The sequence below is a fragment of the Teleopsis dalmanni genome, chromosome 1 (assembly GCF_002237135.1).
Source record: "Teleopsis dalmanni isolate 2A chromosome 1, ASM223713v2, whole genome shotgun sequence".
NCBI lineage: Eukaryota > Metazoa > Arthropoda > Insecta > Diptera > Diopsidae > Teleopsis > Teleopsis dalmanni.
This window is the reverse complement of record NC_051846.1, coordinates 165,527,046-165,554,237: the sequence shown is the minus strand read 5'-3', so window position 1 is coordinate 165,554,237 and position 27,192 is coordinate 165,527,046. Positions and strand designations below refer to the sequence as shown.

Genomic DNA, 27,192 nt, shown 5'->3' with positions numbered 1-27,192 from the left:
GGCTGCACATTATCCCTCTCAACGTCTCCATCACCAGCACCTTCCCCGTTGACCTCGTCCAAACCTTGTACTACGAACTCCACTATTTCGATGAGCGAGACTCTTATATTCCCATCATCCCTCTCCACAACCACGGCTCTCGTAATTAATGTCACAGAGTCTACGACTACCCCAATTATCGCACTTAAGCTATAACTCGGCCCCTTCCCCATCTAGTCGACTTAGTCCCTACCTGCCCATATATCTCTACTGGAATGAAGTTTTCACATTGCCGTGAAAATTTTCTACATTGATTCCTTAGAAAGAATGGTTTTAGTGGGTTAAAGTCTGTTGTAGCTGTCGATGCTTTCCACCTAACGCCAAAAAACAAAAAAACTGTAGAGACAGACACTAGATATTATGTACATATATATGCTTTTTTCGCATACATATTATTTTTTTATGCCCCTTTATATAACTTTTAATTCATTTCTCATGTTTAAGTGGCCATATTTATTTTGTAGTTTTTATTTTTTTAATAATTAAGCATAAATAAATATTAATATAAGTGGGGTTTACTTATTTTTATTATGCCTCCAGCACAAAAAGTATTTAAACTTTTATAATTTTTCATACGAAATGACTATTTTTTTTTTCTCATTACAAAATATAAGCATACTTATGTATATAACATATTTAGAATTTTTTTATTATTATTTTTATTCTTGATAATATAAAAAATAATTATCATGTACATAAAGATCGTAAATCAAATTATGAACATTACTTTTAAATTAAGCATGAATACCGCACGGTATAATAGAACATTAATGCGTATCCTTAAAACGTATGAGCAAATATATAAGAGTATCTGAGTATCCTTTGTGTGTGAATATGTTCAACACAAAATTACAATTAAGCCATTAACATTAAACTCCAATTTGTAATGAAAAGGGGAAAACCAGAAAATAAAAATATGTATATATATAAAAAAAATAATATGCAATAAATTGACCCACAAATAAATTAGTATGCGAGTATATAGCTTTATAGTTCACTTTAACTGCTAATAAAATTATACATAACGAGTAGACAGGTAAGGCTATTGTAGAACAGTAACTAAAATAAAAGGAAAAACCCATGCAAACTCGAGAGAGGTGCTGTTGCTAATACAAAAAGCCCAAAACTAAAACAATTCCATTGAAAAGAATGAAAACTTTTATGGTGCTTTCAACTGACATTTCCTTTGGGATATTTATCATGTTCACTGGCTTTTTGCTTCATCCTTTCAGTGTCATTTGGCTAATGTCCTGCTAACAGTTAATGTATAACTTTTCCTAGCAGCTTCGTTTGTTTTCAGTTTTTTTCTGTATTAGCCCCAGCAACATGTTCATTAATGTTTAACGTGCATTTATACTTTTGTTAATACTTAAATGCTTAAATTGCTACTGCCCTACACTGTTCCACACTGCTTCGAGCTGCTCTATTCCATCCTAGCCATTGTGCCTTTGTTTTTATTGTTAATATAGCAGAATTGTTGCTTGGAAGGACATGAAAATGGTATTAAAGTGTGGCATATTTCAACACCGGCAAACGACTCCTTTTTTGTTAAAATAGTAATTTTCCCTCTTTCTTTTGGTGAAACTATTACTTTCGTAGTAGTTTTCGTGAACGCTTTTTGGTTACTAAGTGTCTAAGTGTACAAAAAAAGGGTTAACAAAGTAGACTATGGAGACTCAACGTGAAATTTGTGTTAAAACATAAAATTACCAGCTTAGTTTTTAATGTGATTTCCCTTTTTGTGTAAGTTAACTTCTATTAATTAAATGATTTTTGTAAAGCAAACTTTTACATGTATGAGTCAGGAGAGATGTTCAAATAACTAATTCTGCTTGTTCTTAACGTTTCATTTTTTTTTCGTGTGACTTGTAAAATTTTTACTAATTGAACAAAAAATGTCTGTAGTATTGCATACACACAGAAGTAGAACTGTTGATTATAGAGTAAAATTTCGAGCCATTTTATCTGTTAATATCCTGCCATTATCTGACTCGAAAGAGGTCTGAAAGCTTTAGCCAAGAGATACTACTCGGTTTATCAATAGTTTTAAATTGTGCAGGTTAAATCTTCAATAACAGTTAAATATATATACATGTATATTATTATATAATTATATATATTATAATATCGTCGTATAGCGTTTAAAAAGGGATAGTGATACAGAACAAAACGTAACAAATGACGCTGCTTCAAATTAACACATCTAACATTTTCTACCCAACTTTCTGATCTCCGGATTGAGTCTTACTATCTTGTTTGGACCCCAGGAATTATAACAACCTGCCAAAAGTTACGCAACCAAACTCAACTTTGAGCTCTTACTTTATTACAGCCAGGATTATGACCCTGCCATGATACCCGCGTTGTTATGATTAATAACTTTTCAAACGTTACACAACCAAACTCAACTCTTTTTTCTTACTTTATTATTATGACCCCAGGAATCGGGTGTGAGAAAAAACACAAGTGAATTCAAAAATTTTACAACTCCTTTGGGCGGTCAGACATCTCAACAAAATTAATTGTTCAAAGTGCCATGATACATCCGCATGAATGACATGAGACCTTAGTATAGAACCGGTCAAAAAATACATAAGGGACGGGACAGAGCCCTAAAGCTATATGTGAAAACCGACAGGCTCCCTACTTAACACTATCTAATCTCAGAGTAATCACTAACCGCACGGGGCGGTATGCAGATTTTAGATCAGTCATTGAATAATCACTAAGCTTATGAGGAATACACAAATTAGTCAGTGAGATGGATGGGACTCTGCAGAAACCCACCAGCTATCAGAGAATTAAAGTGTCCAGATGCACTAACTCGGAAAAGGCTCAACATAACACATGTTCTCTGTTGGTTTAATAAAATTTAATTTCAAAAAGAAGTTTATTTTGATTTATTGTAATATCTATGACAAATACGTAAGTCAAAAATAATTTCTAAATTTTGTACCTCAAAGTCCAAATGAAACCAATCTACATATTTAATTCTTCATTATTTTACGGAAAAGACTCTAGATATTTCATAAACTTAATTGGAATTTTAAAAACACGTGTACAAAAATATCATATTTACTTAAATAATAGTAAAAGTAAAAAGTTAAAATAACAGAATAAACTTTTTTAATTCAAAAATGCCAAACTACTTTAATGAAAATTTTGCGAACAATAGAAGTAAAAATATTTTATGAAACTTTATTTATTTATATAAATATTTCTCTTTTATGTAAGGAAAGAGCAAATGAGTATCAACATAACATATATTCTATATATAAAATTATTAGAAAATTTTAGCAAATTTGCACATATACCGCACTCACTACTCACTGATTTAAGGATTTAATTCACTAAAGTTAATCCACAGCCAAATCACATAAGTTCAGCGTTTGAGTCTCATGATACTCATAGATCCATCAAAGGTTTACAAGACTTCTTTGACAAATAGTATGTTAAGGACAATATTTTGAACTATAATTTTGATGAAAAATCTTCCTTTTGATATTAAAAAAATGTGCACGTATGCGACAGAAGTGTTCCAGCAATGATTCGTTTGGCATAACCTCATGTCTGCACTTGCACACACATATGCCTGCGTGGCTTCAAGACCCCCAACCGCCTACCGCCCACGAACGCACGTACACGTACGTTTGGTTGACTGCGTCAGTTGGTAGGTCTACGTCTGTGGGTACATATACGTGCTTTTGCACCTTCTTTAATAATTTAACAATAATCCAGAAGAAGGAATATTTATATAAGCATATATTCTTTTTTTTTTGTTTTTTTTTTCTTATTTCGTCGCTCTTAACATTGTTTTAATATTTTACGTTGTTGGCATTCAGACGAGCATCTCAAAAATGCTTCCAAAGTAGTTATCAATAAAATGCCAACAACAACTACAAAATAACAACAACAACAACGAATTTAAGATAAATTGCTATGCATCAATATTGATAAATGGTACGAAATCGTTGAGGAATGTCAGTTGGAAAATATTGATTGCTTTGTTAACAATTGAGCATCTTACACCGTCGTTTGTAATGCATAATTTCACGCCGAGATAACGCGTGTGGAAGATTTGAAGGCTTCACAGCTTCAAAGCTTCAAGGCATCACGGCATCAAGTAAACTAAGTAGGTAAGAAGCGACGTTTAAAATGAAAACGCTGTTAGTTGCAATTTCACGTGATTTAAATATTTAAAGGAAACCAGTATTTACACTTTCACACATTATAAATTGTTATCTTGAAGTACATCATGAAGTACTTTGAGGAGTTCACGCCTCGCGGAACAAAGTAAAAATAATACAAGTCAGATTCCCTTTAGCGTTGCATAAGTCAATGAACGACGATAATAATTTATTTTAAACAAAGAAATAAAAATTATTACTGATTTTAATGCAATAATTATATATGACAGATTGCTTGGTATATAACAATTTAAGTGTTTTGGAACTCACAAATAAAAAACATTTTTTAAAATATTTATATGCCGAGCGAATACGAGAGTATAATGTATTATTAAACAGGATCTTATTCGCTTATTATGCTAAGAGAGATGGTTAATACCAGGGCTTCGAACCGAAAACCGAAAAAAAACCGATATTATGTCTGGAGCGAAAACCGAAACCGAACCGATATACTTTTTTGTTTTGAACAGGAACGGAAAAAGTGGCGGTTCGAAGCACTGGTTAATACTGATTTATATATATTTATGTAATATATAGTATTATATAAAAAATAATAATTTATTAAAATTTAATAAATCTATAATTTATTAATAGATATTTATTTTACATATCAAAAAAAAATAAATTTTGTTCCAGTAAGTCGTTTAACGTCCAGTTGAACGTATTGAGGATAAAAAAATTAAAGGGTATATAGTTATGGAATACTATAAATAAAATTTAATACTTTATAAAATTATAATTTAATAAAATTATAAATTGTTAATATATATTAATTTACCATATATCAGATAACTTTTGACATAAGAAACTATTAATTTTGTTCTTTTAAATCGTTTAACTTGCAGTTGAACGTATTGAGAATAAAAAATTAAAGGGGACATCCATTATATTCTATATAGTTTTATAAAAATTAAACTATAAAAATTTTTTAAAATTATAATTTATTTATGTATATTTATTTAACTAATTAAGATAACTTTTTACATAACAAGAAAATACTAATTTTATTTTTGTAAATCGTTTAACTTCCAGTTAACGTTTTGAGGATAAAAAAATTAAATGGAATAAAGTTAAAAAGTATTATAAATAATATTTAATACTTTGTTATAATTAATAAAATTATAATTTATTAATATTTATTTGTTTTACATATCTCAGATAATTTTTTACATATCTCTCAAGAATATCTTAACTTTGTTCTTTTAAATCGTTTAATTTCCAGTTGAACGTATTTGAGGATAAAAAAGTAAAGGGGACACCCGGGTTTGAACCGGGGACCTCTCGATCTGCAGTCGAATGCTCTACCACTGAGCTATATCCCCACTTATATAACTCAATAATTTTATTTGATTTAACTTCCAATAAAGAAGAAAAATATTGATATTTTTTTTATCTCCCTATATGGCACAATCTTGACTTGATTTTAAACAAAGACCACTAAATACAAAAAAAAAAAACTTTGATTAGATAAAAAATGATTTAAAAAAAAACAAAAACAATAAATAAAAATATGCACTTCCTACACAATGAGCAGAAAAACAAAAAGATTCCAAGAATGGGCGATGACTAAATATGATCTGTACTTAAACTGAGCTACAATCGGTAAACATAAATACCCAATTGAGATTTGGACAACTATTAGATGAGGATCAATTTTTAAGTTTTGTTACATTTGAACAATATATTTATAAAGAATAGAAATTGTTCTATACATACATTTAATAAAAATATATTCGTTAACATAACCTTATATTATATCACAATTAACTAAATAATTGTGAATGATCTATTAAAAATTTTTGCAATAATGTAGTAATCTGATTGTTGATTACATAACAATTAAATTGCAAATTAAATACAAATTAACTTACGTAAAAAATAGCTAATACTAAAGAGATCTTGTTTTCTGTCTCTGACTGTTTTATTCTATATGGTCACACATTTTGAGAAAATTTATGATTATATGTTTTTTAGCATAAAACCATCTAAAAGAGTCTTGTAGGGTTATGTGCTCATAATTATATTCACTCCATATCAACAATCTTTAAGCATAAAGAGAATGATTTAACCTTCTCGATAGTATACTGCCCAACTCGTGTTACCATTACCAAATCCCAATTTATAAATTTTTTTCTTATCTCTAGTAAAATTCTATTGAGAACAGATTCACGGTTTTGAGTTTAAACCTGGTTGTGGGAGTAGAAACATTAAACCCCGCAAATAATGAAGACATTACATGCTTTGAAACACTCACAAATAGTGAAATTTGGTCTCATAAAAATGTGAGGTAAGGTGTTAGTGGAAATAACAGTCGTCGCCCTTTGTGAAAATTGTACTTAAGTATGCCCATAGAAAGATAAGGTCAGCATTAATAAGAGAAATCAACATCCGACAATATAATTATAATCAGAAATTTCATTCAAGCAGTGGAAATTTTTCTTATTACATAGATGAAACTTTCCATAGAATCTATTTTTATATGAAAACTGAGCAGAAAGCAATAAAGAAAAATCGAATGTATATTGAATATTTGATAAAATAATATCAACAAGTACATATATGAATATTTTTGAATCAGTATATGTATGAAGTATATAACATATATGAATAAATATATAATGAATTTCTCAACCAATTTATTTACGTACAATCTATTGATACGAAAATTACGGCTAAAGAGTAATATTCAAGTAATTGCAAATAAATTTGACTTAATCAAATTACGCATTAATATAAGATAGATTCTTTTTGAATATAAGATATATAAACATTATTATCAGACCTCTTAAAACAATATCCACATCATTATTGAATTTGATTATTACCCAATACATTACTACCCAATAGAGTACTATCCTACATATTGTTACCCAATTAAATTTCTTTACCCAAAGGTAAACACTTTTGATTCATAAATCGACAAACATTTCATTACAGATTTTTCATAGAATATAATAAGTCAATAAGTTCACCATTATTTTATTGGATACTGTTTAAAAGAACATTATTCTGAAGCTTAAAACCTACCTTGACAAAAAAAACAACCTAATTTTAATTTGGCTGAATGGAAAATCATAAAACTACTGAAGAAGTAAATTGAATAATAAATGAAATGAAGAAATAAATCAACTATGAAATAGACACGTTATTTTTACCCAGCAATTTCACTAAATATGATTCTCATCCCACAAACAGATAATATAATGTACTCACATATTCACATAGACAGAAGACTAAATTGAATATTCTTAGATATCCTTGGATATACTTATTATATTCAAACCAAATAAACTTTAGACTTTTAAGTTACTATGGATTAAGAATACTAGGATTTGGGCTTATGCCTAGAGTACAGTGCTTTTGTAAGATAGCATTATTATACCAATATGGATTCAAGGTATTAGTATGCAGTTATTTGATTTTGAGTACTTGCAGTATTGAATATCTCCACTGAACTCAATCAACAAAAGTGAGAACAATCACTAGTATCTTGTAGTCTATTAGAAATGAAAGTGTCCATCGATATCTATATATTCCTTTAGTTTAAACTGAGATTGATCAAAAGAAATAATACCTTATTATTTCGTCGTTAACCTTAAGGAAAACTGACTTCTGCAAAAGTTCTTAAAAAAAAAGCAATAAAATTGTTAAAAACATACTTTGTTCAGGATTGGCCAATTGGGGATATAGCTCAGTGGTAGAGCATTCGACTGCAGATCGAGAGGTCCCCGGTTCAAACCCGGGTGTCCCCTGAAATTTTTTTTCTTTTTTTTTTTTTGTTTTATTATTTTTATTTATATATACAAATTTTTTTTTTAATAGTTTCTTTTTATTATTATATTAAAATAATAACTAATAACAATTATAAATACTTAATAAGTATTTTTAGTACACTTTCGATGATTCAATATTTTTCTCGTTATGATTTTTGAAAAAAATAATATATTTTTTTTTATATATAGTTTTAACATTAATATAAATTTATAAACAAAAATAATAATTTATTTTGAAATATTTTTTTTAATGTCTGAATAATAAAAAATTTTTTATATTATAAAAAATATAGTTGTCAACATAGCCGCTTTTTTGTTCAATAATAATTTTTACATTTAATTTGTTTATGCATATTTTGCTTCAAATATATTTTTTAACCAACTACATACATATATAAAATAGATTCGTACGGTAATAAAAATGGGTTGAGTATATTTTTATAAACTGTCAATATTCATACATAACTTGAATGGTGTATTTGCTAGAAAAAAAATTTTATAATCTTATGAATACATTATATTAAATAATTTATAAAAAAAACAAAAACTAAAAAGTCGAAATAAAGGACAGTATCGTTTTCTACATAATACACTTTTTGTTTAAAGTTTGTTTGACACTACAGGAAGTAATTGTAAACCACACCACATAAATATTATACGAAATGCAATACTATTGTTATATTGCAACTTGTGCACTCCAATTGTACGTGGGGATATAGCTCAGTGGTAGAGCATTCGACTGCAGATCGAGAGGTCCCCGGTTCAAACCCGGGTGTCCCCTGGAAATTTTTTTTTTTTAATTTTTTAAATTTATATTTTTTTATTTTATTTAAAATTTTTCTATATTTTATTAAAATATTTATATTTTTTTTAATTTCAAAAAATATTTTTTCAAATTTATGTTTTCAATTAATATATATTTTTTTAAATTTATATTTTAAAACATTTAAAAAATTTACATTCATATTCACATTATCTTCTATTTATTTATTATTACCAAAGCTTAATTTTATTTTTTATTTCAAAAAGTGTATTATTTAACTATTGACTAATTAGCCCGTGTAAAAACAATGTTATTATTAAAAAAGTTTTTGTTATTAAAACTATAAATTATTAAAACTGTTTTTTATAAAAAATTTGAAATGGAATTTTTAAATTTGGAAAAAAAAACAAGAAAAAAAAAATAAATAGCAATATAAATATATTTTTGATTTAAATCGAAATTGTTATATATTTTATTTATAATACATTATTACTTAAAATTTTGGTAAATACTTTATTTACATATTAACGTATTAACTTTTCACTTGCACTATTCGTTAAAATATTTATTATAACGAATATGGACTTTTCAAAATATTTGTTCTCAAAATGTTCTTTACATAGCAATTTTTTGTACTATAAACGGTAACGTCTATGTAATAATATTTTATGACAGTGACAGGAATGGAAAGCCAGGATACAATAAAAGCTATGAGAATTTGTCACATTCATATATTATTTTAATATCCTTGCCATTTTGGCATTTACGAATCCTGTCAAGTGTTGACAGTAAAAACAGGTGAGTTATGTCGAAAGTACATGGAATATTACATTTTGGGTCAATGCTGGAAGTCCTTACAGAGCACGAAAAATTTTCAAATTTATGACTTCAATAATATTTTATTGATTATGTTATTTGCCATCGAGTCACTATAAATTGAACTTTACAAGCATTTATGGTAATATTTTCTCTCACTAAATAACATTAAGTATTCAAGAATTTATCTACAAAAATTACCGATGCAAATAAATGGATTTACTGAAGTACATAAATACAGTTAAGATGATAATATACTAGGAGAATATATTAATTTAAAGATTTATAGTTCTTCTTAAGTGAGCTTTAATAAAAGATTTGTTTAGTCAAAATTCTTAAAGAATTCAATTTTATGATTTTTGTTATTTTTTTATATTAATTTAATACATTGTTGGTTTTAATGGCAACGGAGTTTCTTCTTTTGTCTAAGAAACGCCTAGGTGTCCTTTTGATATCACATATACAGTAATGAAAAATGAAGTTTTAAAAGCAGTCTTTATGATTAATTAAGATTATTTTTTGAAGATCTGTATTAAGATTTTGAGGTCATTAGTTCATAGCTTTTCATTACGGAGTAACACCATTTCATTAGTTTCAGGCATTTGCAAAGAAAGTGTTCTGAGAATATTAAATATGTCAACAATATTTCTTGGGGAGAAACTGAATAGATTTGAGCTGTGATCCACAACTGTAGAGTAACAACTATTCAATTCCTTACAAGTACCAAATATATAAAGCAAAATACGAAGACCGAATAAGAAGAGATACATAATACATATATATCATATATATTATAATAATAGCTTACACAACAACAGCAACCCTTATAGCAAGATGAATCTCTTTGGAAGTAAGAGATCTCCAGAAATGCAATTTTGTGGATTTCAATTTCATAGATCGTATTAAAAAATTTTTTTATCAATATTGACACAGAAGACATCTTTAAAGTCAATAAAACTACAAATTCGCTATAGAGCAGTACTTGGTTGATCGTGTTTAGAACTAAAAGTATACAATATTTTTAGCTATTAAAACATAAAAAATACTTTCCCAACACTACACAAATGCATGATTTATTAAAATAAATAAATTAAATAATTTAATATAATATACCACTTTAATGATAAAAATTTATATTAAATGTAAATACTTTCATTACCAATGTTCACTTTTGTTTTTATATAAAATGTGTTACTAGAGTTAGTTTTTCAATTATCTTATTATCTTATCTTATCTTAGCATTTATTTTAGTTTAACTCTTATATCTTTTAACAACAAATTATATAGAGTTTATTTGTTCTTCAAAGTTCACATAAAACATAGAGTTAATTTGTTGTTAGAATTTCACATAAAACACAAAATTATCTTCTTTTATTTAATTAATAGTGACTAATTTGGGTAATGTATAAATAAAAATTAACATTTAATCTTTATAAATACTTATAATTAGTATTTTAATAAAAAAATTAGAAAGAAATAACTGTAAATAGTGGGTTTTAAGGAATGATTGGTCAATCTAATAAATGCATTATTTTAAAATTGAAAGCATTTGTACGAGTGATTTTATTCTTTACAGAAATTTTTTCTATTTTTATTATTCCAGGTTTTAGTGCAGTAAGCAAGCACTTTTTTATATTCCATTCCTTTTTCTCTTTATATGATCAGTTTCTGCCTTTTTTACATATTTGAAATAAATTCAGCACTATGTACTTGCTTTACTAGAGTGAAGAGGATTACTTCAAATGTGGTTTTTATTAATTCCTATATCATATATCAGAAAAATGTGCAGAATTGCCAGTTTATTAAAAACTGTCTTATGTATTATGTACACTAAAAACTAAAGTGATTAGACGTTGAAGCTTTGTATGTTAAAACGTCCAATAAAATAAAGTTGCTTTAGTGGTATCCGCAAAATTGGGCATCTAATGGGGCATCTAACCGGGAATCGCAAGTGATGTGTGATGTAAAATTAATCTGCACTCGCTGGCTACAGTAATTGACGACTCTCAGTGTGGTCCAATTATATTATATACAATACTAAGCTACTGTAGCTTAATCATACGTTAGAGCAGAACTGTGTGAAAAACACAAAAGATTGCGCGTTGGAGCTTTCATTCTACGTCGATCATATTTGCTAAAATCTGGCTCACAAATAAATACGCAAAATAACATGTAAGGTTTAAAGTGTATACAATTCTCTGTTTCTCAGTCCAAAATTATATTATTATAATTTTTGAATGTAGAAAATTGAAAAATTATTATTAACGATAAATATATTTCTCCCCACTTATACTCATAACAAACATTTGAAAAGTGAATTTGCTCAGAAATTATAAATACTGCTTGTAAAAAAATAATAAATAATGAAAATAAAATTTTTAACTTCATTAAATTTTTAACTATAAAGAAGCAAAATGACTTGACAAAAATAAATGTATTTAAATTTAAATTTAAGCTCTACACTTTGATTGAGTTCCTTTGGTTTTAAATAGAATCTTAACCGAAACACAAAGTAAACTGAATTTCTACTATATTTTAATATAATACCATATATATACAAGTTGACAGTATAAACAAAACCAGATAAATACTGGTTTTAACCCCAAACATAATCTTTAGCACCATTGTTTACATTAATATTATTGATAATACTTCAGCCTGCTCTGAAAAGCAACTGAATTTCATCAAAATCAATAGATATTTGCAAACAACTCAGTTTTTTAATTATTATCTTTTTTATCTCTGCATTTATTTTTGTAACAAAAAGTGTGACTACTTAAAATTTTTTTTCATAATATTACTTGTGAAACACTGATTTTTGGACTACATATCAGATAAGGTATGAACTTTGAGATAAAACTAATCATTATTGTGGAATATGCACAGTCACTAAGAACACTTAGTGAGCCTTAAAATTTGTTTTAAAAACAAATGTTTTTAAATATTAGTCACATGGGCTATATTCAATTAATATTATCAACTGGAATTTTTTTCTCTCACACCTGCTGATAGAGATATTTACTCTCACACCTGCTGATAGAGATATTTACTACACCATAACCTTTTGAAATAAGACTTAAAGAGTCGACTTATATGAACTGCTATAAGAAAATATATTAAATTAATAAATACTTTTCATTCATTTTTAACGATCATATTTAAAACTTAGTTTACATATAATTTTATTTTGAATTTAATAAATTAAAACCTTTAATTATTATTAATTAATTATTAATTAATTATTATTAATTAATTATTAATTAATTAATATTAATTATTAATTATTAATTAATATTAATTATTAATTAATTAATTAATATTAATACTAATTAATTAATTAATTAATTATTATGAATTAAATATTAATTAACTAATTAATTATTATCAATTAACTAATTATTATATTAATTAATTATTTATTATTAATTAATTATTATTTATATTAATTAATAGATAAAAATTATTTAATTATTAAATATTAGTTAATTATTATTAAATAGTTATTAATTAATAATTATTTAATATTAATTATTTAATAATTTATTAATTAATATTAATTATTTAATGTTTATTATTAATAATTAAATGAATTAATGAGAAATGAGAAGAAACAGGAGAAAAAATATATTAGAATGATAATGTAAAAATTTAAATAATATAATACAAACCAAATTATAATTATAATTTTTCTTATACCTATAATATAGATTAAAAAAATCAATACATCGCATTCATAGTCTTAAGAACTGTAATAGTAACCACAAAGAACGATTAGAATACTCGATTAGAATATAGATATATGACAAATCTAAGTTCAGAAATCTTCTTTTCTGTGTCCAACAAAAAAACATGAATCATGTTATCTTATAAACAAAGTAACCAAACCACTTCTGTAGCTCAAAATAAATTTACTAAACTGAGTGCGAAATAAAAACAAAACAAAAACTCTAATAATATCTTGGTTTGCTGAGAGGAGCGTGTTTTGTTTACAAATAAAAGTATATTTTGATTATGAACATATTATTAGCGATAATATGAGTATTCTTTTTATTGCTAAATAAAATTTAAATAATATACGAACAATTTATTTAAACAGTCAAATGAGAATTCTCAAACGTATCGGAAGTTTTGTAGCTGAATAAAAATGGTTCTATTGATTGTAGCTCTATTAGGAGTGATTGTGTTTTACTTTATAAAACATATATATTCATATTGGGAACGTCGGAATTTTCCATACGATCATGAAGGTAAAATACCTTACGGTTGTTTGGAAACGGTTACCAAACATAAGAAATCAATGGGTATGGCAATATATGATGTCTACTTGAGATCGAAAGAACAGTTTTTGGGTGTTTATTTATTATTCCGACCGGCGATTCTAGTACGTGATGTCGATTTAGTACGTCGTGTATTGGCGGAAGATTTCGTTCATTTCCATGATCGTGGTACATATGTAGATGAAAAAAATGATCCACTTTCAGCGAACTTATTTTCGTTAGAAGGCAAAAGTTGGCGTGAATTACGTATTAAGTTAGCACCTCTTTTCACATCCGGAAAGTTAAAGGCTATGTTCAGTAGTTCAGAAGAAGTTGGTGATAGAATGGTTGCCCATTTAAATACATTAATACCGGAAAAGGGTAGTGCAAAAATTGATTTAAAGGAAATTTTTACAACGTGAGTTTAAAATAGCTTTTAAAAAATTATTAAAATTAAGATAATTTGTATTTGTTTATAGTTATGCTATTGATATTATTGGATCCACAATTTTCGGTTTGGATATCAACAGCTATGAAAACCCCACCAACAAATTCAGAAATGTGGTGCGTCTAGCCCACAGGAACACACACTTTGGTGCAATTTTAGGCATGCTTGTATTTTTATGTCCAGCGTAAGTAGAATACTCTAAAAATTATTGTTTATAACGTGGAAATCCTCTTATAACTGAAAACTACAGAGAACACATAGAATATATTTTTGCAGAAATGTTCAACTTTTAATATATTATATAGAGTCTAAGCTCACTAATATAGCACTGTCCATATATTAAATCCTTACTTCCGATAATATAATATTTCCGATAATCAACACCAAATTATAAAAGTATAATCTATTTAATAAAAGCTTTAACAAGGGATAGTTTATGATTAACACTTCAAGTGTGTAATATGGGGTTGCCTCAAAATTAAAAATAAAAAACAAACTTAGAAAAAATTCTATTAATAAAATTCACTAGCAAAAAATGTTTATAACTCAATAAAAAATATATTAAACATTTCGTAATAACAATAGTAGTAGTTTGTAAGTGATATCATAAACTTATTTTGTTATCGTAGCGTCTGACAGTGATACTATATCTTTCAGTGCGTCCACAGATAACTATTATCGCTATTGCAAATATTAATAAGAAACGTTAATCCATTTAATCAATACCTCTGATAAGAAAAGTATTCAAATACCTTAAACTTAACCTTCATTACTCACACTCATATACGAGTAATTATTGGTGTACCTAAATGAAGTGTGTGTGAACACATATAATATACATAATATATAACCCATAATATTATTATTATTTTATATGTTATAATTTTAATATATTAGTTTTATGCATTTTAAATGCTTTTAAATTTAGTACATTAAAATTTTTTTTTTTGTACACTGCATTTATACTACATTTAATATAAAAATACCTCTATATATTTAATTTATTCTATAATCCTAAATAATTTTTTCAGGTTAGTCAAGTTTGTATTCCGTAAAATTGGATTGCAAAATCCGGTAGCAGTAGCGTTGCTCGAAATAGTTAAGGAAACTGTCGAATATCGTGAAAAACATAATATTATACGAAAGGACATGTTACAATTATTAATTCAATTGAAAAATACCGGCAAAATTGATGACGATGATAATAACTTTAATGCCAATGTACCCAAAAAAACAGGAAGTTTCATTGAGAATATTTCAATTGAGAAAATAGCAGCACAAGCCTTTATATTCTATATTGCCGGTCAGGAAACTACAGCTTCAACAGCTTCTTTGACAATCTTTGAACTCGCACAATATCCTGACGTACTGAAAAAAGTTACTGAAGAAGTCAATACAGTTTTAGCTGAGAATGATGGCAAGATTACTTATGAAAGTTTACAAAAAATGGAGTACTTGGAATTATGTATGAGTGGTCAGTAATATTAACTCAACCAAATTTAAAATAAATAAATATATTAAAATATTTTATAGAAACTCTACGTAAATATCCTGGCTTACCATTATTAAATCGGGTTTGTACTCAAGAATATCAAATTCCTGGCACTGATAAAGTTATCGAAAAGGGCACACCTGTAGTAATATCTCTATTTGGTATACATCGTGATCCGGAACATTTCCCAGATCCAGAAACCTATATTCCTGAACGTTTTCTACCTGAAAATAGTAATTACAATCCCAAGGCTTATATGCCTTTCGGTGAAGGTCCACGTCATTGTATAGCACAACGTATGGGTAAAATTAATTCAAAATTGGGTGTAGTAAAGATTTTACAAAATTTCAATATTGAAATAATGCCAAGACAAGATATCGAAATCGATAACTATTCGATTGTTATTATACCCAAAGGTGGAGTTAATGTGCGTCTATCGAAAAAGCAAACAACAAGTTAAAAAATATATATAAATTATTATTATTTAATGATATATTAAATTTTAATAACTTTAATTTAAAAAGTCAATTAGATTTAAGTGTTTAATTAATAATTGAAAATATTGTTTTAATCGTTTTTAATGTTTATGTAGTAGTTGGAAACGTAATATTAATGTAAAATAATGAAATATTTTGAATTTAATTAATTATTAATCATGAAAAATGTAAACAATTTACTCTATTGTATTTTTTTTATTGTAAATAAAAATGTGCAAATAATTAACAGAATTAACTCTCTCAACTTCAAAAAAATATATTATGGATAATACCAAAAAGTAGTAAAAATAATAAAACCTTAATATATTGAGATACGTGGTGTCGTATTAAACTTAAACTAATTTCTCTAATTGAAAAACAAGTTTAATAAATTATAGAAAATTATGGTGTACTGATTTAATATACAAAATATTTTTAAATAGAATACATGTACTTTTAAGATATATATATATATATTTAAATATATATATAAATTAAATGATATACTCCATAAATATAAATTCACAATAAATGTATAATTACAAAACATATTTAAATAATTAAATCTAAAAAAAAAATTTAATTAAAATGTTATATAAAATATATGCTAATAAGGTGTTTATATGTATTAACAAAATAAATAAATAAAAAAATATGTATTTTAAGTCGTTTGTAAATGATTTCTTTTTAATTCTTAAACATTTTAATTTTTTATTTTATTATATCAAAATTATATTCTTCCTCTTTTTTTTTATTTGATACTCTTATTATTTAGATATAGTAATTATGAAATATTTACAAACTATATATTTTTACTACATATTTTATGAATATGCAGGAAATGTAAAGAAGAAGTAAACAAGTCACAATTTGGCTTTCAGGAAGGACTTGGAACTCGGAAGACTTTATTATGTATTATAGTTCTAGTTCAAAACTGCAAAGATGATCAGAAATATGTATTTCTAAGCTTTATCGATTATAAGAAAACTTTTGACATCGTTAAACATGATAACCTTATGGAAATTCTACAATATCTGGGAATAGGTGACAAAGAAGTTCATTGCATAAACATTTTATACTGACAACAAACTGCCCACGTGGATATCAATGGTCATATGGCCGATGATGTAGCCATGTCACGAAATATAAAGCAGGGATACATTTTGTCAAACCTTTTATTCAACATAAACTCAAAAAATATATTTGAAGATTCAATAAATAACATTGAACTGGTTGTCAAATGAATGGTGTATTAATTGACTATGTAAGATATGGAGACATCACTCTCATCGTGAACAGTTTAGCAGGTCTATAAGACCTAGTTATCAAAGTTCACTTAAGTAGCAAATAATTAGGACTACGAAACAATATAAATAAAACTAAACATATAATTGTAAAGAGAAAAAACATTTATACTAACACGAATTTAATGATTAATAACATTCCTATTGACAGAGTAAAGATACCTTCTATCAACCATCATCTACTCACATCGTAACCCATCTATTTGTTTTGTAGATCCTTTTATATTATATGTTTCTAGTTACCAGCAAATTACAATAACAACAACTACATTAAACAGAGAATAAGAAACATTGAAGGTTGGTAAGAACATACAAAAAATTATTGATAAATATACAAAAAGGGGTATTGATTTCGTGGCCTCCATTTCGTAGCAATATTTTATTCTAACTGACCAAACAATTAATCATATATATTTAGCAATAATGATGGTAAATCTATCGATTGGTGAATATATCAGTAAATGAAACGGTCACATCTGGACCAGTAAAAATCCACAAGTAATTATCGAAAAACTATGGCAGCCATAAAAGACACTTTCAGCAATTTGATAGCATTAAAAACTGTTAATAAATGTAATCGACTAAAAAAAATTGAATTTTATCAAAATCTACAGAAAATTACCCAAACCTAAATTTTGCATAACTTTGCATATATTTTTATAGCAAAAAGTGTAACTACTTGAATTTATTTACTGATCTTTGCTAATAAACTACTGATGTTTGGACTACATATCAGATAAGGTGCCGCTTAATAGATAAACTAATCATACATATTTAGTAGACGCTAGTGATAAGTATACTTAGTGAACCTCACAATAAGTTACAAGAAGAAAAAAAAAACAAAAATGAATTAATATTAATCATGTGCGTGGTATTTACTTGTACTGTCTGCCGAAATAATTTGCTCTCATTTCTGATGATGCAGGCACGGTTGCCACTTGAAAATTTTTTCCTGTACCAAAATTGGTTTAAAAGGGTACCATTTCTGTAAAAAAAGGTCCAAAATTTTTTAGGACCTTTTTATTTGTTCGTTCTGTGTTTTTCATAGTGTTATAAATGAACAAAACATAAAATAGTGCAAAGTTGCATTTATAAAAAAAATTAATTGGAAATATCCAGAATGAAGTTGGGTCGTCAAAAATGTACCATTTTTTGAACATGAGTACCAAACGAAAAAAAAAGTACGAATTTTGGTACTAAAGTACCATAAGTGGCAACCGTGGATGCAGGTATATATTAGACTCTCACTATATTATTTCGAAAGATAAATGACATTTCCGAACATTTATTTTATTTACGAACATGGTTTTTATTAGTATTAGTTTTCATTTTATGCTCGGAAGAAATTTAAGTAACAGCCAACCGCATTACTACGACAGTCGAGTGAAAATTCTCAAACGTATCGGAAGTTTTACGACTAAATAAAAATGTTAGTTTTTATTTTAGCGGCACTAGGAGCGATTTTATTTCATTATATAAAACGCATATATTCATATTGGGAACGTCGTAATTTTCCATATGATCAGAATAGTAAAATACCTTACGGTTGTTTGGAAACCGTCGCTAAACATAAAAAGTCCATGGGTATGGCAATTCATGATGTCTACTTCAGATCGAAAGAACGCTTTTTGGGTGTATATTTATTATTTCGCCCGGCAATTTTGATACGTGACGTTGATTTAGTACGTCATGTATTGGCAGAGGATTTTGCTAGTTTCCATGATCGTGGCGTATATGTGGATGAAGAAAAAAATCCACTTTCAGCACATATCTTCGCATTAGAAGGCAAAAGTTGGCGTGATATGCGTATCAAACTAGCACCACTTTTCACATCCGGAAAGTTAAAGGCAATGTTCAGTACTTCAGAGGAAGTTGGTGATAGAATGATTGCCCATTTAAATACATTGATACCGGAAAAGGGTAGTGTCAAAATTGATTTGAAAGAGATTTTTACCACGTAAGTTTCTGATATTTGATTTAAAAAATACATATATTAATAATATATTTGTTTGTAGTTATGCTATTGATATTATTGGGTCCACAATTTTCGGTTTGGATATCAACAGCTTTGAAAATCCCACCAACAAATTCAGAAATATAGTTTATTTAGCTCGCAGGAACACACATTTTACTGCAATTTTAAGCATGTGTGTATTTTTGTGTCCATCGTAAGTACTATTAGATAGATACATATATATATTTTCAGATAATTTAATATATGTTAGATTTGATATATATTTATATATGTATTATATATATATATATATATATATATATATATATATATTGTATATGTTATTTGTAACATATCTTTAACATTCTGATGCATTTTATTACTAAAAATGAAGAATTTATTCAACTGCAACAATATAAGCAATTCTAAAAACTAAATAAAAAACACCAAAACCTAAAGAACATGCCGACCTGGTATTAACTACCATTAAAATTAATTATATAATTGATACTCAGTAGAAACTGAAATTATTTCGTAATATCTTGCAAATGATAATGATAACGTTTCTTCTAGCCGGGCTACTTTATCTTACAGTTTATGCATTATCATCTATCAGTTTTTGAAACGGTGATAAAAAATATAAATCTATTTAAATAACATCTCTGATACGAAAAGTGTGCTAATGGTTAATTTAGATATTTATTTATATATATACGTTTTTAGATTCATAAGTTGCAACGATTTACATTTAAGATTCATTTCATTTAATATTATATATTTTTTTATTACAAAATATTTATTATACCTTATTATATTATAGCTAACGTCTTTTGTTATTCTATATAAATTATTTCTGAAATAAATAAAATTAAAATAATATAAATGTATATATTCTTAAACATTCATTTTAGGATATTTAAATTTGTAATGCGCACATTTCATCTAAAAAAGCCGGTTGGCGACGAAATGCTTCCAATCGTAAAGGACACTGTCGAATATCGTGAAAAACACAACATTGTGCGTAAGGACATGTTGCAGTTATTAATGCAATTAAAAAATACCGGTAAAATTGAGGAAGATGATAACAACTTTAATGCCAATGTAACCAAGAAAACTGGAAGTACTACTGAGAATATGTCTATTGAAAAAATAACAGCACAAGCTATTATATTCTATATCGCCGGTCAGGAAACCACAGCATCAACAACTTCTTTGACAATCTTTGAACTCGCACAATATCCTGACGTACTGAAGAAAGTTACTGAAGAAGTCAATACAGTTTTAGCAGAGAATGATGGCAAGATTACTTATGAAAGTTTACAAAAAATGGAGTACTTGGAATTATGTATGAGTGGTCAGTAATATTAACTCAACCAAATTTAAAATAAATAAATATATCAAAATATTTTATAGAAACTCTACGTAAATATCCTGGCTTACCATTATTAAATCGGGTTTGTACTCAAGAATATCAAATTCCTGGCACTGACAAAGTTATCGAAAAAGGTACACCTGTAGTAATATCTCTTTTTGGTATACATCGTGATCCGGAACATTTCCCAGATCCAGAAACCTATATTCCTGAACGTTTTCTACCTGAAAATAGTAATTACAATCCCAAAGCATATATGCCTTTCGGTGAAGGTCCACGTCATTGTATAGCCCAACGTATGGGTAAAATTAATTCAAAATTGGGTGTAGTAAAAATTTTACAAAATTTCAATGTCGAAATAATGCCAAGACAAGATATCGAAATCGATAATCATTCCATTGCTATTATACCAAAAGGTGGAGTTAATGTGCGTCTATCGAAAAAGCAAACAACAAATTAAAAACTATATATAAATTATTATTATTTAATGATATATTAAATTTTTATAACTTTTATTTGAAAAGTCAATTTGATTTAAGTGTTTAATTAATAATTGAAAACATTGTTTTAATCGTTTTTAATGTTTATGTAGTAGTTGGAAACGTAATATTAATGTAATATAATAAAATATTTAATAAATAATAAATAATGATGAAAAATGTAAACAATTTACTCTATTGTATTTTTTTTATTGTAAATAAAAATGTGTAAATAATTAACAGAATTAACTCTCTCAACTTCAAAAAATTATATTATAGATAATACCAAAAAGTAGTAAAAATAATAAAACCTTAATATATTGATATACGTGGTGTCGTATTAAACTTAAACTAATTTCTCTAATTGAAAAACAAGTTTAAGAATACAAAATTCAAAATATTTTTAGATGGAATACATGTACTTTTAAGAAATATTTATAAATTAAATAATATACTCTATAAATACAAACTTATAATAAATGTAAAATTACTAAACATATCTAAACAAATATATTTTTGAAAAAATTTAATTAAAACTTTATACAAAATGCTTACTAATAAAGAGTATATATGTATTAATATGTATATCTGTATATGTATAGAATAAATAAAAAAAAATAAAAAAATATGTATTTTAAGTCGTTTGTAAATGATTTCTTTTTAATTCTTAAACATTTTATTTTTCATTTTATTATATCAAAATTATATTCTTCCATTCTTTTTTTTTTATTTGATATTCTCATTATATGGACATATGTTAGTAATTATGAAATATTTACAAGCTATATATTTTTACTACATATTTTATGAATATACAGGAAATGTAAAGAAGAAGTAAACAAGTCACAATTTGGCTTTCAGGAAGGACTTGGAACTCGGAAGACTTTATTATGTATTATAGTTCTAGTTCAAAACTGTAAAGATGATCAGAAATATGTATTTCTATGCTTTATCGATTATAAGAAAACTTTTGACATCGTTAAACATGATAACCTTATGGAAATTCTACAATATCTGGGAATAGGTGACAAAGAAGTTCATTGCATAAACATTTTATACTGACAACAAACTGCCCACGTGGATATCAATGGTCATATGGCCGATGATGTAGCCATGTCACGAAATATAAAGCAGGGATACATTTTGTCAAACCTTTTATTCAACATAAACTCAAAAAATATATTTGAAGATTCAATAAATAACATTGAACTGGTTGTCAAATGAAGGATGTATTAATTGACTATGTAAGATATGGAGACATCACTCTCATCGTGAACAGTTTAGCAGGTCTATAAGATCTAGTTATCAAAGTTCACTTAAGTAGCAAATAATTAGGACTACGAAACAATATAAATAAAACTAAATATAAAATTGTAAAGAGAAAAAACATTTATACTAACACTAATTTAATGATTAATATAACATTCATAAAGAGGGTAAAGAGGGTATCTTTACTCTAAAGATACCCTCTATCAATCATCATCTACTTACATTGTAACCCATGTATTTGTCTTGTAGATCCTTTTATATTATATGCTTTCTAGATACCAGCAAATTACAACAACAGCAACAACTACCTTAAACAAAGATTAAGAAACATTGAAGGTTGGTAAGAACATACAAAAAAATATACCAAACTGACCAACCAATTAATCCTATATATTTATATAGATATAAATTCTATATATTAGGATAAATTTTTCGCTTGGTGCATATGTCTTCAAATAGCAAATGGTCACATCTGAAACAGTGAAAATCCACAAGTAATTATCGAAAAACTATGGCAGCCATAAAACACATTTTTAACGCCTGTTTTTATATCAATATTATTGATAGCATTAAAAACTGTTAATAAATGTAATCGATTAAAAAAAATTGAATTTCATCAAAATCTATAGACAATTGCATTACCCAAACCACTAAATTTTATAATGATTATTTATTATCTTTGCATATATTTCTATAGCAAAAAGTGTAACTACTTGAATTTATTTACTGATTATTGCTTATGAACTACTGATTTTTGGACTACATATCAGATAAGGTGCCGCTTAATAGATAAACTAATCATAAATATTTAATAGACGATAGTGATAAGTATACTTAGTGAACCTCACAATTAGTTACAAGAAGAAAAAAAACAAAAGTGAATTAATATTAATCATATGCGTGGTATTTACTTGTACTGTCTGCCGAAATAATTTGCTCTCATTTCTGATGATGCAGGTATACATTAGAGTCTCACTATATTATTTTTAAAGAGAAATAATATTTCCGAACATTATTTTTGTTTACGAACATGGTTTTTATTAGTATTAGTTTTCATTTTATGCTCGGAAGAAATTTAAGTAACAGCCAACCGCATTACTACGACAGTCGAGTGAAAATTCTCAAACGTATCGGAAGTTTTACATCTAAACAAAAATGGTTTTTTTGATTTTAGTGGCACTTGGTGCGATTTTATTTCACTATATAAAACGCATATATTCATATTGGGAACGTCGTAATTTTCCATATGATCATGAAGGTAAAATACCTTATGGTTGTTTGGAAACCGTCGCTAAACATAAAAAGTCCATGGGTATGGCAATTCATGATGTCTACTTAAGATCGAAAGAGCGCTTTTTGGGTGTTTATTTATTATTCCGACCGGCGATTCTAGTACGTGATGTTGATTTAGTACGTCATGTATTGGCAGAAGATTTTGCTAGTTTCCATGATCGTGGCGTATATGTGGATGAAGAAAAGGATCCAATTTCAGCAAATATATTCTCATTAGAAGGCAAAAGTTGGCGTGATATGCGTATTAAGTTAGCACCTCTTTTTACATCCGGAAAATTAAAGGCAATGTTTAGTACTTCAGAGGAAGTAGGTGATAGAATGATTGCCCATTTAAATACATTGATACCGGAAAAGGGTAGTGTCAAAATTGATTTGAAAGAGATTCTTACCACGTAAGTTCTTGATATTTTATTTAAAAAATACATATATTAATAATATATTTGTTTGTAGTTATGCTATTGATATTATTGGATCCACAATTTTTGGTTTAGATATCAACAGCTTTGAAAACCCCACCAACAAATTCCGAAATATAGTTCATTTAGCTCGCAGGAACACACATTTTAGTGCAATTTTGAGTATGTGTGTATTTTTATGTCCATCGTAAGTAATATTAGATATATATTTTTTATATTTTGTGTATATATATTATATATTTGTAAATATTTACATGTATATTTAAATACATATTTAAAAATATTTATATAAAATATGTATTTATTATTATATATGTATTTAGATTTAAATTTTTTGTTACTCTAAAAAGACAATTAAAATGTTTTAATAAAGTAAACGAAAGAAAATATGTATATAAAATAATGTAAATGTATATAGACATAACCCGGCATTAATTACCATTAAAATTGATTATATAATTGATACTCAGTAGAAACTGAAATTGCACAATTTTCGGAAATATTTGTTAATTATTTCGTAATATATTGTAAATGATAATGATAACTTCTAGCCGCGCTACTTTATCTTACAGTTTATGCATTATCGTCTATCAGTTTTGAAACGGTGATAAAAAATATAAATCTATTTAATCAATATCTCTGATAGGAATAGTAGGCTAATGTGTTAAATTAGATATTTATTAATATACTATAGATTCAAAAGTTGCGGCGATTTACGTTTAAGTTTAATTTCATTTAATATTATATATTTTTTTATTATAAAATATTTAAAATACCTTACTATATTATATCTAAAGTTTTATTACTTTATATAAATTATTTTAGGATATTTAAATTTGTAATGCGCACATTTCGTCTAAAGAATCCGGTTGGCGACGAAATGCTGGCAATCGTAAAGGACACTGTCGAATATCGTGAAAAACACAACATTGTGCGTAAGGACATGTTGCAGTTATTAATGCAATTAAAAAATACCGGTAAAATTGAGGAAGATGATAACAACTTTAATGCCAATGTAACCAAGAAAACTGGAAGTACTATTGACAACATTTCCATTGAAAAAATAGCAGCACAAGCCTTTATATTCTATATCGCCGGTCAGGAAACTACAGCTTCAACAGCTGCTCTGACAATCTTTGAACTCGCACAATATCCTGAAGTACTGAAAAAAGTTATTGAAGAAGTCAATACAGTTTTAGCTGAGAATGATGGCAAGATTACATACGACAACCTAAAAAAAATGGAGTATTTGGAGTTATGTATGAATGGTGAGTAAAAAGAAACTCAATTAATTTTACTATTAAAACATTTAAATATCTTTTAGAAACTCTACGTAAATATCCTGGCTTACCATTATTAAATCGTATTTGCACACAAGATTACCAAATTCCTGGCACTGATAAAGTAATCGAAAAGGGTACACCTATTGTTATATCCCTATATGGTATACATCGAGATCCGGAACATTTTCCAGACCCAGAAACTTTTGATCCTGAACGTTTTCTACCAGAAAATCGGAACTATAATCCTAATGCCTATATGCCTTTCGGTGAAGGTCCACGTCATTGTATAGCACAACGTATGGGTAAAATTAATTCAAAATTGAGTGTAGTTAAAATTTTACAAAATTTCAATGTCGAAATAATGCCAAGACAAGATATCGAAATCGATAATCATTCGATTGCGATTATACCAAAAGGTGGAATTAATGTGCGTCTATCGAAAAAGCAAAAAACAAATTAAAGGATATATATCAATTTTTTAATATTAATATATTAAATTACTACGGTTTTCTTTATGAACATTTATTTCTACTTTAAATAATAAATAAATGTTTTTTGTGCTAATTTTTTTAAATAAAGTAAAAACTTATTCCATATTTGTAAAATAGGTGTGGGTAATTTTAAAAATTTAATAATATTATAAGTTTTAAATGTAATTTTTATTTGTTAATATAATTTTCATTTAATTTTTAAATATTTTTATTTGATTATTTTTTTTATAAATGTGAATTTAAAGTTTTATTGGAATTAAAATTTTTTTAAATGCAAAAACAAAATATAAAAATATTAAAATTTATATAAAAATATTCAGTTAAAATTAACTGAAAACAAAAAATAAAAAATTAATAAGCAAAAGCAGAAATACAATATATTATTTAAATATAAATATTATGTTTATATACGTACATTTATATACGTATATATAAAAGAATTGAGAAGATCTGTAAAAAAGTAGTTTCATGACTGAACACCATTTTAAATCAGAAAAATTTGACAGTCATACTGTGATTTGTATAAATGAATGAGTGATATTTCTTATAAATACCTATTTTTTATTTAATTAATTTAAATGAACAAAAATACCTAATTTTACTTGGCAAAAATAAAAAATGGTTAAAATATATATTTTTATTATAAAATATTTTGAATAATATAAAAAATATTTTTTTATATGTTTTAATATACAAAAATTATTTATCTTATATGAAAAATAAATTCTATTTAGTTTGGATTAGTTTTATGGGTTCTTTGTTATTTAAATACTTCAATATATTTTTTATCTAATTATTATGATGAAATAAGATGAGATAAACAGAAAGAAAATTGTATGTATTGGGACCCATAAATATATGTAAACATTATTATCTTATTTAAAAATAATTATATAAGTGATTTCTTCTATGAATAAAATAATAGAAATCAATATTATATTAAATAGAAAATACATAATTTGTCATAAAATTGTTTACAATATTATTTGGAAAAGATATATAGAATAAAAGCATTCGAATAATAACTAAATAAAAATTTGTTATTATTTTCAAAATCAATTTCTATAATGTTTATTCATTA

General features: G+C 26.4%; 2 protein-coding genes and 3 non-coding genes across 5 annotated transcripts; 4 read left to right on the top strand and 1 right to left on the bottom strand.

The window, feature by feature from the left end:
* Positions 1-5,476: 5,476 nt before the first annotated feature.
* Trnac-gca lies at positions 5,477-5,548 on the bottom strand. Its single transcript has one exon. It is a non-coding gene; the product is annotated as a tRNA-Cys (tRNA).
* Positions 5,549-7,906: 2,358 nt separating this feature from the next.
* On the top strand, positions 7,907-7,978 carry Trnac-gca. Its single transcript has one exon. It is a non-coding gene; the product is annotated as a tRNA-Cys (tRNA).
* A 730-nt stretch (positions 7,979-8,708) lies between these two features.
* On the top strand, positions 8,709-8,780 carry Trnac-gca. The gene has a single exon. It is a non-coding gene; the product is annotated as a tRNA-Cys (tRNA).
* A 4,885-nt stretch (positions 8,781-13,665) lies between these two features.
* On the top strand, positions 13,666-26,121 carry LOC119666641. The gene is made up of 12 exons (XM_038075922.1): positions 13,666-14,252; positions 14,314-14,466; positions 15,314-15,756; positions 15,816-16,229; positions 19,001-19,511; positions 19,570-19,722; positions 20,420-20,862; positions 20,922-21,182; positions 23,779-24,313; positions 24,372-24,524; positions 25,163-25,605; positions 25,662-26,121. The coding sequence occupies exons 1-12, from the start codon at positions 13,723-13,725 to the stop codon at positions 26,078-26,080; spliced, it is 4,458 nt and encodes a 1,485-aa protein (XP_037931850.1). The 5' UTR covers positions 13,666-13,722; the 3' UTR covers positions 26,081-26,121.
* On the top strand, positions 18,925-21,340 carry LOC119669904 (probable cytochrome P450 6d4). The gene is made up of 4 exons (XM_038079952.1): positions 18,925-19,511; positions 19,570-19,722; positions 20,420-20,862; positions 20,922-21,340. The coding sequence occupies exons 1-4, from the start codon at positions 18,982-18,984 to the stop codon at positions 21,338-21,340; spliced, it is 1,545 nt and encodes a 514-aa protein (XP_037935880.1). The 5' UTR covers positions 18,925-18,981.
* Positions 26,122-27,192: the final 1,071 nt, after the last annotated feature.